We start from the raw sequence: 13,616 nt of genomic DNA on the forward strand, positions 1-13,616 counted from the left end.
ATAATTCAGAATCTTGCCAGGCCTCTGGGTGCTCAAGCTGAGTATTACTTGTGATAGAAATGAGGCCACAAACAGGAAAGGCAAAGTGAGCACATCCTCTCAGGAAGTTTACTGAATTAATTTGTGATGTCAGCTTGCTTTCTATTAGTGTTCACCTTGGCTACACATTAGAATCAAACGAGAGAAGCTTTCCAAAAAAAAAAAAAAAAGAAAGAAAGAAAAGCCCAATGTCCTGACCACACCACAGAGCAATTAAATCAAACTCTCTAGGGGCAGGGCCCAGACACGAGCATTTTGTAAATCTCTCCAGATGATTTCATTGAGCAGCCCAAGTTGATAATCACTTCATATCCGTTGCCTCTTCCTCAAAAAAGTAATTCGACAGGTGAGATGTATTTTTAAACAACTCTAAGGGAAGACATCTAGCAAGGAACCTTAACCTACACATTAAATAGGTTCTTTAAAAAGCAAAAAGTGAAGAAGACAGCCAGACTGCCTGGATTCTACTCCTTTCTCTGTTATTGACCAGCTGGATGCCCAGGGTCCATTATTTAACCTCTATGTGCATGTCAATGGGCTCACCTGTCATGGGGATAATGATAGCCCTGTCCTCATAGGCCTGTGGAAATGATTAAGTGGGTGTGTGCATGTGTGTGTGTATACATATGTATTAGAATAGTACCTGATATGCAGAAAACACCATATGTGTTTTGCTGTTACTGCTGATGTTGATAACAATGATAATACAAACAGTAATTGAAAGGTCTGTGCAAATAAATTGAATTAGAGCATGTTCAAAATTTGTATTTTTGCCTTTTTAAATTTAAACAAAATAAACACTAATAAAATATGAAAACGTAATAATTATATTTTTATTTTTGCTTATATTTGTTGTGGTAAATGCTTAAATGACTCAACTGTCCATCTAGTTTTTTGTTTATAGAAGCTTTATTCTATTTCTGTTCTTTGTTTTTGTTTTAAATATTTTTATTATTTTAATTACAGTTGATATATAGTATTATATTAGTTTCGGGTATACCACCTAGTAATTAGACATTTATATGAAGCAATCACCATCTGACACCACACAGTTATTACAATAACATTGACTATGTTCCCTATGCTGTGCTTTACATCCCTGTGACTGTTTTTACAACTGGCAGTTTGTACTAACCAGAAGGAAAAAAGAGGCTGCCTTGCTGATTAAATATAGAAAGAGCTTGACAAGGACCCCATCAGTGGGGTCAAACAATCTTGGATTGGCAAGAAAATGAACTAGAGAAAAACAAAAATGCTCGCTCTACAACATCTGTAATTCAAACAAAGGAGCACGACATTATGTCAATACCAAGTATCTGGGTATTCTTTTCACAACAAAGCAAATAGGTTTTCCACATAACAGGAAATCAAATTATGAACAATATGCAAAATGTATTTCCTGCACACATTCCTCCAATCCAGTGTCTCAAACTAATTTTGGTATCTAAAGGTAAAAATATCCTATTATAATAGCTTCAGATCATGCAAAGCACTCAGTGTAATTTCTCATATTAGACTAGGAACAGCTAAATAAAAACAACTCAAAAAATGAGGCATAATTTTGTAATTAAAATATACAGGGGTGGGCAAAAGTGGATTTACAGTTATTCCTATGGAAAAGGACATGCAGGTTATGATTATTATAATAGCTTTATTAACTCTGTTTCACATATTCACAACTGTAAATCTACTTTTGCCTGCCCTGTATTAGTAGTAACCGATTTTGAATTAAATCCAGGGCATTATACATTTCTCAAGTCTACTTACAGTGTATTCCAATGGGCTTTGCTGTGGTTCTTCACACAGTAAAGTGCTGTGATGATGACGTGAAAACCATATTAATGCCTTATACCCTAAACATGATTTCCAAAGAAACTGCAATGATGCCATTTCATTATAACCAGCCTAATATCACAATACATTTCAAAAGGTCACACTTGATTAAAAATTCTACTAAAAATCCATGAATCCCAACCTCTAAAAAGGACTTGTAAAAGATGTCATTTTAATAATAGTCCTTGCTATGCTGCATGCACACAGCTATAGCCTAAGCAGTCATAACATAACGTTTGGTTGTCCTATATGAGCTGAAGTTCATTGAGGCAGAAACTTCGGGGCTTATGCCAGTGTAAAGAAGGTCAGGTTAAGAATAAATGGAGCTTAATTTGGAAATGGATTTGATGATGAGAGTCTTGTTCCTCAGCAATTTGACAGACTACTGACTATCTAAATTATGCCACAAAAGGATTGACTGTGGGAGTTGGGGAAAGGCAGGACAGTGGAGAGCAATGGGGGAGAAACTGGGACAACTGTAACAAAACAATAAAAAAAAAGAAAAGAAAAGAAAAAAAATACCCCACTACCCCCCAAAAAGTTTAATCTCTAAGGATCTGGTACATGTGAAGGAGAAGGCACTGCCTGATGCCAATATAGCTGTGATAATTCTAAAGTGATTATTTTAGAAAAAAATAAACAGACACCCATCACAGAGTTAAATTCTTCTTGTGAATATCATTTCCTACTATCCAACACCTTTAAATCATCTTACAGCTTATTCCATAAGATTCTTCAAGTTCTCAAAAACCTTTCACCTATGATGAAGTAGAGTTATCCTGAAAAGAAAAGTCTTATAATAAATCCTTCCTTTTGCCTCCCATAGCTGTTCCCCAAACATAATGAAATACATCAACATCATATTTCCCTAAGCAGACCTAAGCTTCAATGCTTTAGATCAAAAGATCACAGCACAGGCTAAACAGGAAACAAGTCACTATTACTTTAAGAAGAAAAAAAAAAAAAAAGATTTAAAACTATATGTAAACAGATGGTCAGTTGGCTTTCAAAACAGCACATTTGTGGTCCCTAATAATTAGGGACTAATTGTTTAGTCAGAGACTAATTGTTTATTATATACCAATAATAAAAGCCACCATAATGGACCTTGAGGGCATTATGCTAAGTGAAATAAGCCAGAGAGAGAAAAAATAAATCTACTTATGGAAACAGAAAGCAGGAAAGTAGAAAAGTGGTTGCAAAAAACAGGGAGTGGGAAGTTTTGGGGACAAACTTTGAGTTATAAGATGAATAAGGTTTGAGAACCCAGTGTATAAGATTATATCTATAATTGATAGCACTGTATTGTATAATTGAAATTTGCTAAGAGAATAGAACTTAAATATTCTCACACTAAAATAAGTATGTGAGGTGATTGATGTGTTAACTACACAGGGGATTCCTTTCACAATGTCTATGTGTATTAAATCATTACAGTGTACACTTTAAATATCTTACAGTTTTATTTGTCAATTATACCTCAATAAAAATAAAATTTAAAAAGTAAAATTAAGATACTAATTTTTTAAAGCCACCACGAAGAACTGAGAGTTTTACAAATTGCCAGGCATTGTGCCACATTTACCAACATCTCTAAAAGGTAATACCTCACCTTACAGATGGCAAAAGCAAAGCTTGGATTGTAGAAGAGATTCTCCAGAGGTGACTCATTTAATATAAAGTAGAGCCAGAATTCAAATCCACATCTGATTTCAAACCTGGTTTTCTTAACCACCTTCCTAATTCCCTAATTAATTTTAAGAAAACCACACTGGCTTAAAACAAAGTATTCACCTAATAGGTTCCAGTGCCTCTTACTAAGGAATCCTTCTAATACTCTCAATTAGAGGGTGTCTATATTAAGTTGTCAAGCATTAAGTACCTATATTAAGCAGTTCTTAGACATGGATCCTAGTAAAATTCATTTATTTTAAAGATGGTTCCAGGATACATCAGGAATGGGGAATCAAAACAGGAAGGGAAGGAAACTCATAAAGTGTATGTTTTCAAGCCAGTTACCACTGGGCATAAATGGGCTTAATCCCACTGGAGAGAGCTGGGAAAAGACAATAAACCGTGTACTTTTGAGTTTTCCCACCCAAGGTGAGGGAGCTGTGATATTTACCATGAAACTCCTCTGGTCAGGTGGGGTGTTTATTCCCGAGAACTTCCCAGCAGCAGTATGGGTGGCAAAATGAGCTCTAGTGGCCAGAAAAAGCAACAGAATGAATGCTGGCCACTAGGTTTCAACTTATGGCCTCTGGAGTACTTAGGACTTCAGTATGGATTTCATGCTGCCTCTGCTCTAGCTAATAATTTTTTCAAAAATTCAGGGTAGGGAAAGGAAAAGACTTAGGCCATAGATACTGCTGGTTAGTTGGCAATGATGGGTGTATGTTTCAGACCAAGCGACAATCTCAGTCCTCACATGCAGTTTGCTTTTTACAAAGCTAACTTCAGTTATTGTTATAGGCTTTGAGGGAAGCTACCAAATAAAAATGATTAGCGTTCATCTTCTTAATTTATAACCCATCATTGCACCCCTTTGATTGTTCAGTGCCCCACCCTATTCATCATACACAAGGTCAATATTGATGTTTCTGGGATATACTAGGCAAGAGTACCCAAAAGAGGAAGCACCATTGCTAAACAATGATTAATGAAATGGGTGGTACCGGGTGGTTCTCTATGGAAGTCAAATTGTTAATAAAGATATACCTAGATTTTCTTGTATAAGTTTATTTTGCATCATTCAAAATATTATTGAGCTCTGGACACTTATGCTGAAATATGTCACTATGGCTTATGTAAATATTTAATTTTTAAACTTTGCTTTTGAACTCTGTAAAAACATTTAAGTTTACCATGAGAGACGGCAGCCTATAGTTGCTATTCATAGACACTTAATCATCACTCTGTACAAAGATCCCAGAGGCATTTCATGGAAAATCACAGGCCAGAACAAGAGGGCAGATGGAGCAGATGGTAGAGCCCATCACTCCTGTCCTGATATCCTAGAAATGACTGAATATGCAGGTATAAATTTAGGTCTATAATCTATAATCATGGGTAAACAAAAAGTATTGCACTTGTTGAATCAAAAAGTATGAAAGGCATAAGATAAATGAAATAAAAATGAAGTAGGAAATGACATTAATGCTCACTGGGATTAAAATACGGGAGAGAATCCATGAGCTATCAAACCAGGTGGTGTAGGCATCAGTATTAGGAGCAAACTGGGAACATAACTGAGGTCAACCTGCCATCTCAGCTCCTACCTCCCAGATCCTCCACATCTAAGCTAGAAGGAAGCCAAAGAGAGGGTGCCGTCACAGCTGGAACCAACCAGAAAAAAGGAAGCCACCAACCAACACACAGGGCTACCCATTTATGTAAAGAAATCAAATTTAGAGCCACACCTCACACCAGTCCTCAAAATACAGTATGTGATAGATATAGTCTGAGTATTTGTCCCCCTACCCCATTCATATGTTGAAAAGCTAATACCCAAGGATGATATTAGGAGGTGGGGCTTTTGAGAGGTGATTAGGTCCCCAGGGGAGTCCTTACAGATGGGATTAGTGTCCTTATAAGAGTCTCCTGAGAGATTCCTAGCTCTTCCACCATTTGAAGATGCCATGACAGATCCACAACCCAGAAGAAGGCCCTAGCTCAACCCTACTGGCACCCTGATCTTGGACTTCAAGTCTCTAAAACTGTGAGAAATAAACATCTGTTGTTTATAAGCTACCCAGTCTGTGGTATTTTGACTAAGTTTATTATACATGGATTAAAAACCTAAATTAATAATAACGATGTCAATGAGGATGATGAATAAAAGAGGCCTAAATAAAACAAAAAGGAAAAAAGGTTGAAATGGGACTATATCAAAGTTGAAAATGTCAAGTCATCTTTTGTCATACCTGAGTTGAAAGTTAAGAAATTCAAAGACAAGCCACAGACAGGAAGAAAGTATTTGCAACATTTGTAACAGCTAAAGGAACAACATCTAGAATACATAGAGAACTCTCAACACAAGGCAAGGGATATAGCAGGTAATTCATGTGTGAAAATATACACAGCTTACTAGCAAATCAGGCAACAGTAAATTAGAAGAGGAACAATGGTTGCAACAGACTGACAAAAATTAAAATGTCAGCTCCTCTCACACAAGACTGGTAGGATTATAATATGACACAACTATTAAATAAAACTTAGGATATGTATAGCCTTCAATCAGCAACTGTACTTCTGAGAATTTACCTCAGGGAAACCCTGACCCATATACCTAGAGAGGGATACGCAAGGCTGGGTATTCTTACAGTATTGTTATCTGTAGTTCAAAATGAGAAACACACAAACACCAACAGTCCACCAATGAGAAATGCTTATGTTAATTAAAGTTTAGTAATCCATTCCATAGGATATGATGGAGCCATTTAAAAGAATGAGGTAGATACATATGTACTTACATGAATAGTTTTCTAGGACATCTGTAAAGTGAAAAGCAAGTTTGTGGAAGAGTAAAAATAATATGATGTCATTTAGGATACAAATGGATATAAACAAAACAAAATGAACTATTTCCAGTTAATGCATGTACAGCTATATTTAAAAGTCACCTGGAAAGATAGCAAGAAGCTGTGACTAGTATTAACTCGGGAGGGAGGACTAGGACTGGGGTCAATGGTGGAAAGGGGTAAAGGGCATTTACACTGCTTTACTCTCTTACACAAAGAATGTGTTTGGATACTATCTGCAAATCTGAATGTAGTTGGAGTCCTTCATTTAAAATGTGTATTTTTCTTCCTATTTCTTTTTCATTTAAATATGTGTACTGTGTCCCCCACCCCCCCACCCCCACTCCTGTTTTAGGGATACAAGGAAGAGTTTACTGAACTATATTGAACTTCCTGGATCAGAACTTGTAGTGACTAGTTTTATTTTTACACCAACCTTGGCACAGAAGAAGAGCATCAAGTTGCAAAGCAAAGGTCTACTTTGTTTTATAGCTCTCTATAACATTGACCCCTTTTTTCTTCTTTAGCTTTTCTTCCAAAACTGTGAGGCAGAGTCTTCTTGCAGTTCACATGGTTTTCATGGCTAAGCCATGCTGTGTTGGTTCCTGGTCCCAACACAGCATAGCTCCAGAGAAAAGGCATAGTCTACTGGGGTAACCTCTTTAATACTCAGGAGCCCCTTCTCACCCACGAATACAAATAAACTGATCCTCATCACAGAATACATACTGCCACAAGAGAAAACATCGGGCTTGAAATAGTCACATTTGGGAACTCGTTCTGGCTAATTAGCATCAATAAGATATACAGAGCCAACAATAAGAGGAAAGAATAATGAAAACAAGTGCATTGTGGGTACAAAGTATAAATCCGTATCATTTTAGATGAGCATATTCCTTCAATCCCAAACATGCTCTCAATGCTTCACCAAAGCTACCTAAAAACTAATTGCTACCTCTGGTTTTTGATTCCTAAATCTATCATCTGAGCTTCCTGTCATCTTCGCCGCGGGGTTAGGGAAAGGGGCATGTCACTGTTGCCCCTGAGGGTGAAATCAGAGGCTTATGGGTGGCTCTGCTCCAGTGGCAGAATGTAGCCACCACCGGAGAGAGGATGTGGATAAGACTCAGTGTAAGATGTTAGGATTTTCCTTCGGTGCTATAAAAAGAAAGATCTTGTAACAATATTCTTTACCAAGAGCTTCTTAAAGCCACTCAGCTTTGCCTCCGAGCAGACTAGGGCCCTGGTGTTTAGTAATCAAAGCGTTACAGCACAGGCTTCATGGACAAAAAAGAAATGCGTTAGGAAGAAGCCGGAAGGGAGAAGAGAGGCATATTACACTAAGCACAAGATTCCAAACCAATGAAGAGATGAACTTGAAAGTATCCTATTTTTTTCTCTGATATATCACTATAATACATATGCTAGATTCACAATACTAAGAGCAATTGTCAGCAAAAAATATTTTAAAGAAAGTGGGTCTCTAAGCAACATTATGATTGCACCACTGAGCCAGTACCTTCAAATGATCGTATGCACAAACACGGACTAAAAGCTTGGCACGCCACCCTCATGCGTGAGCGCGGTTATTTCTTCTAGCACAAATTTACTCAAATACACCACTTAGAGGAGTCCATCTCCAAGGAGGGGATGCATCACTACTTCTGGTTCCAGCACTGGGCTTAATGCCAGAAGAAAATGACAACCTTGGAAGCACAGAAAGTTTAATTTTTCTTCCTTAAATCCTCTCTTCTTTTGGTTACTGATATATGATCACTGACTAAAAAATAAACCTCCAACCTCTAATATGTGACTGAGGAATGGCTAAGGTATTTAAGAAGCGAAAAAAATAAAATTTACCAGCTCTTGACTAGAACTGTAAGATTAATATCCATGAAAAGAAAAGTAATAAGGAGATAAAAGAAATTGGTGCTGCACTATTAGTTTTAATTGGTTATAAACAACATTACAACCAAGAAAAAATTGGTTAGTATAAAAAGACTGAAAGAAATTTCCCTAACTATGAAAATAAGCATGAGTCAAAATACTGGTTTCACAGAACAATAGAGAAGCATCAAAGAGATTTTGGCCCTAAAACCTTCCTCTTTCTTAAGAAAATAAATATTTATGATTGGTCCTAGAGGGGAGCTTAACTGAGTGGCCATGAATTATTTTAAAAAACCAAATACCTTCTGTTGCTTTTAAAGAAGCTTGATTTACCAGTTAAAAAAATCAAACTGACAGTTTAGCCTCTTGTACAAATACTCAAACTTTTAAAACACTCTGGATATTATAAATATATCTTTCATGAATACAGCTTCAACAGTTCTAAAAATAGCCTTTTGGAGGAAAAAAAAAAACAAAACCTCTTTCATGCCATTGTTTTATACATAACAGCAGGAAACCAAACAGAATGTTAAAGCCAAAGTGATTAACACACCCAGTAATAAACATGAACATTGAATATGAAGTCTTACTCAAATACATTTTTTGAGATTAGCTTGGGGTCTACGTTTTAGCCCCAACATCTGTGACCAGAGACGATTCCAGGGAACCCATTTACAGAAGGAAACTTCAGGGCCACAAGGTTAAAATTTGCCTTTTGATGACGTGTCAAAAGGCCCGTTCAAGACTGGCCCTGGGGACCAGATGTTCCTTTCCAGCACTCTAAGAGCTTCACCCAGACTCAACCCTGACCTCAGACACACCATTGCACAGGGCCAGTTCCATGCCACTGCTCACAGGTGAAATACAGGCTGCCCAGAAAGCAGAAGGTGAGATTGACAAATTCCAGTAACTCTGGGGTATAAGGACCTAACGTGGGGGTGTGAAAAGGTTAATAGCACCTCACAATTTGGTGCCAGGTATTTTATTGTGTTCAGTGTATATTTATATTTAGCTCTCTTAATAAAGCCTATCCTATCTCCAAATATCAGAATTTACAGAGCCAAAACATTCTGTGTTCTGTGGCCTTGTAGGTTTAAGTACAGAACAATAGCATTGTCTGTTGAAATAATAACCACTTTCTATGAATATTCTGGTCTAACTGCCCATTAAAGGCCATGTAAATCTTATGATCTCCAGACATGCCACTTTTTAATAATTCAGTATGGAATTATCTCAATTGGTTTCATAATAAATGAAATCCTAAATTTATGATATGGTGAACAGAAAGCTAACGTGGGAAGAAGCTTCTGAAAAATTGAAATACAGGCTAAAGGAATCTTATTCTTGATTTTCTAGTGTGAACAAATGATGAAGGCCAAATTCTGGCTGAGGCTAGGAGAACCCTTAATAAGCAGCAAAGGGGAGAATGAAGAGAAAGAAAAAGCCAGTTATAGACATTAAAATCAAAAGTGTTTTCTGATCATTTTCTTCATTCTTTATGGGGAGAGTTGGAAGAGGGACTTAAATTAGTAATACTGGCTAATTTTCTTTTATAACAAATATAATTCACATTCCCAAGTTCTTCTGAAAATACCAATAGTTTTATGATTTAGCAGATCTATTTCAGACTAGAATCCTTGGAAAATCCTGACATTTCAATATTAGATATACTTTTTAAGTAGAATCTTGAAATAAATTACAAAGGGTCTTCTATGAAATGGATATACTTATGTAGATAAAATACCTTGCAAATCAGCAACCAAATGAAAAATGTAAGAAGACAAATATCACTTTTTACCTTGTTTTGATCTGTCCAGTAAAAGAAAAATCCCTGAGGGTCAGACCTCAAAATAATTGGAGTGACAATAGTGGAGTCCTAGAAATGTAAGAAAAAAACATGTGTATCAATATATATGACTGTAGAAAGCCCTAGCTAGAAGTTACATAACAGGTAATAATCTTTAAGAGTTTCTACAAGGTAATCAATTATTAATAAAAATTTCCAAAAAATTAGACATGGCATCTTTGATGTCATAGGATTATTAATTACTTAACTGAGGTACTTTAATAATAGATTATTTGGACATTACATGTAAAGGAAAAGTCCAGTGATACATATACTTATTAATTAAGACAAGTTTTTTAAAAACATTGGCATGTTCTCTTTTAAAAAGCTATATTTAGTTTTCCAAATAATTTTAACACTCGATATATTTTTATATATTTTATATGATTAAAATTAATTAAAATCCATGTTTGTAATATTATTTTAAATTACATTTGTTCTATAAAACTATTTTTAATTGTACTAAAGAGAGTAAACATAGCATTTGGGTCTTGCTGTTTCCAAGGTAACAGTAAATAAGGGCATCTTCTACATATTCAGGAGGATAGACACAAAATTGTTACAAATTTAAATTTCATATGATGAAATAAAACATCAGACAAATTTAAAGCATGCACATTATAAAGCAAAACTGCATACACTGTAATTATAATATCAAACATTTCTAAAATCTGTGTTCTTTCCTTTTGGCAATTTTCAGAAAGGCATACCATCTGCACAAGAAAACACATCATTGGATACAGATTTTTATACTGAAATACTTAGGCCTTTGCAGGAATTGCATTTTTTTAAAAAGAGACATAAATTACCAGATTATTTCAACTTTTTCATACACATTATAATTATGATATCTCTTATCCTTTAAGTAATCAAAAGGACTTGTAATAAAAATTAGAACATGGAGAGATAATTTGGGATTCTTTTACTAGAGAGAGCAGACATTGATGGTTTTAGTCTATATGGTAAATTTTATTACAAGAGCCAGACTATAGAAGTCAACCCCCTGGGTTCAGATTTCTGCCTGTCTCCTCTTGGTGCCTCATTCTACACAACCACAGCTGGAAAAAAAAAAGAGAGAGAAAGAGAGAGAGGGAGAGATAATAATAATACCTATCTCAAAGTTTTAGTGAGAATTAAATAGGATAATTTGGGTAAAGCACCTGGACCAATATTTCGCACATAAAAATGTGTATTATTGTTATAGTTAATTATGTTTAAAAACTAATTTATTAAAACAGATTAAATGAAAATTTATCATGGCATTCTTTTTGATTGTGGCAAACATATGTAACATAAAATTTACCATTTTTAAGCATCGAGTTTAGTAGCATTAAATTAACTACAATCATCACTACCATCCATCTCCAGAATTTTTTTCATCTTCCCAAACTGAAACTCCATACCCCTTAAACACTAACTCCCCATTCCCTCCTCCCACTCCAGCCCCTGGCAATCACCATTCTACTTTCTGTCTCCATGAATTTGACTACTTTGGGTACCTGAAATAAGTAGAGTCATACAACATTTGTCCTCCTGTGCCTAGCTTATGTCACTTAGCATAATGTGTTCAAGGCTTTTCATTGTTGTGGCATGTGTCAGAATTTCCTTCCCTTTTAAGGCTGAATAATATTCTCCTGTAATGAATATATCTTATTTTGTTTACCCATTCATTCATCAATGGACATTGAAGTTGTGTCCACCTTTGGGCTTCTGTGAATACTGGTACTATGAACATTGGTCAACAAATACCAGTTTATGTCCCTGCTTTCAATTGTTTTCAACATATATACCCAGAAGTGGAACACCTGGATCATATGACAGCTCTGTTACTGGACAGGGGGCCCGGCCCTGAGCTGGTCTGCCTAGGGACAGCTGGTAGCAGGTTCTTGACTTCATGTAGGAAAGATTTCACATGAGTTCAGGTGGCTCTGCGGATATATCGATTAAAGCTGGAGACATGAAAGCAAGGAAGGGCTTAGCACAGAAGAAGCAACAGGAGAGCCTAGGCAGAGCTGCCTTAGCTCACTGAAAGTTAGAGAAAAGGGGGCTTTGGGGACAAGTTCAGGGGATTATCCTGTGACAAGCTGCCGCTACCCACTGCCTGACAGTTTAGGAGATGCGTGCCTGTGGAGAAAGAAGTGGGGGAAGAAGAAGGGAAAGGAAATAGAGCTGGCTGCTCCCCTGAGGGAGAGCACTGGAGCTGGGTCCTTTGTCTTGAGGCTTTTACCTCTTTCTTGCAGGTGGGACTCTTAGAGGAGGGTTTCAGTAGAATATGTATCAGTTCTCCAGGTGTGCCCTTTCAGGGTCATGGTCTCTACCCGCTGGCCAGTGCCAGGGCCAGGGTGCTGAGTCACTGCAGCTGGTCCCAGTGTCACCCACCATGTTTTGCTGCTTTTCTGGGCCTGGAGCTGAAATACGGCTGAGGCCTAGATGTTATCTCCAGGGAGGTGACCTTCTATATCTGGTTATCAGTTGCTCAGCTGGTTTGTTCAGCTATCTGTCTCAGTCTCCCTATTCCACTTGCCAAGGAATTCTCCTAGCTTCTTACTATCCTGTCTCAGCTCCACATTTAATTTTTTGAGGAAATGTCATTCTGTTTTACCTGGATGTTTTTAAGATTCTCTCCTCACATGCAGTTTGAAACATATCTTTTACAAGGATTACACCGTTGCACAGAACTTTATCTGGAATTTTTAGATTTCAAAATTACTTTTAAAATCCCAAAAGACATTAAGAAACAGACTTGATATTATATGAAAGAATAACTTTAAAATACTTTAAGCCTCTCCTATGACATTACACACAAAGAGTTCCAAGCAATATTTCCAATAAGTCATGGCAATATTTTCACTTTTGTTTCATCACCTACTCTTCTAGATTTGGGCAAAATGTAAGTTTCCAACAGGCTGTCCACAGCACACATCCCAACTTCCAGGTGAATTTGGAATTAACTGCGAGTGTAACTTATTCTCGGGTCAGTTCTTATGAGTGTCTGACAAGATTCTAATCAAAATCTTGGTGACAATTCACTGCAAGGATCCCAGACAATCAAATATTTAGTTAAAAGAGTAAAACTGCTCAAAATTTATATTTGGAACACCATAGGCTGCCTCCTTGTTTCAGATACTGCTATTCTAGGTTATTCCTTCTCCTCCTTCAAAATTAAAGCTCCTCTGTTCAATATTTTCCTGACCACACTCTTCATGACACAGTTCCTCTGTTAAATGATCATTTATCTCGGCTCCCTGCCTGCTTCCTCCATAATCACCTCTAACATTCCAAGATCAGCTGGGACTTGGCATTCTTACCATGCAAGGCAGGATTTGACCCAGAAATACACGAATATCCATTTTCAATTCCACCTGCTCTTTTCCAACCTCCCACATAGCTGTAAGTTTCTATATTTTCTCCATACCAAAGTGGCCACTCAATCCAGATCTCAGGTATTCTTAATTGTGAGAACACGTGCTCTAGTTTGAGGTTTGAAATAC

At 36.7% G+C, this 13,616-nt stretch overlaps 1 protein-coding gene across 1 annotated transcript in view; it reads right to left on the reverse strand.

Annotated features, from left to right (window-relative positions):
* PLCB1 (phospholipase C beta 1) overlaps nt 1–13,616 on the reverse strand; it is a 637,895-nt gene that overhangs the window by 609,920 nt on the left and 14,359 nt on the right. Inside the window, exon 2 of the mRNA XM_090286059.1 lies at nt 10,078–10,155. Coding sequence (XP_090142185.1) covers nt 10,078–10,155 — 78 coding nt within the window. The remainder of the gene's footprint in view (nt 1–10,077; nt 10,156–13,616) is intronic.

Source organism: Furipterus horrens, unplaced genomic scaffold, assembly GCF_987537825.1.
Source record: "Furipterus horrens unplaced genomic scaffold, mFurHor1.1.pri manual_scaffold_8, whole genome shotgun sequence".
Classification (NCBI taxonomy): Eukaryota; Metazoa; Chordata; class Mammalia; order Chiroptera; family Furipteridae; genus Furipterus; species Furipterus horrens.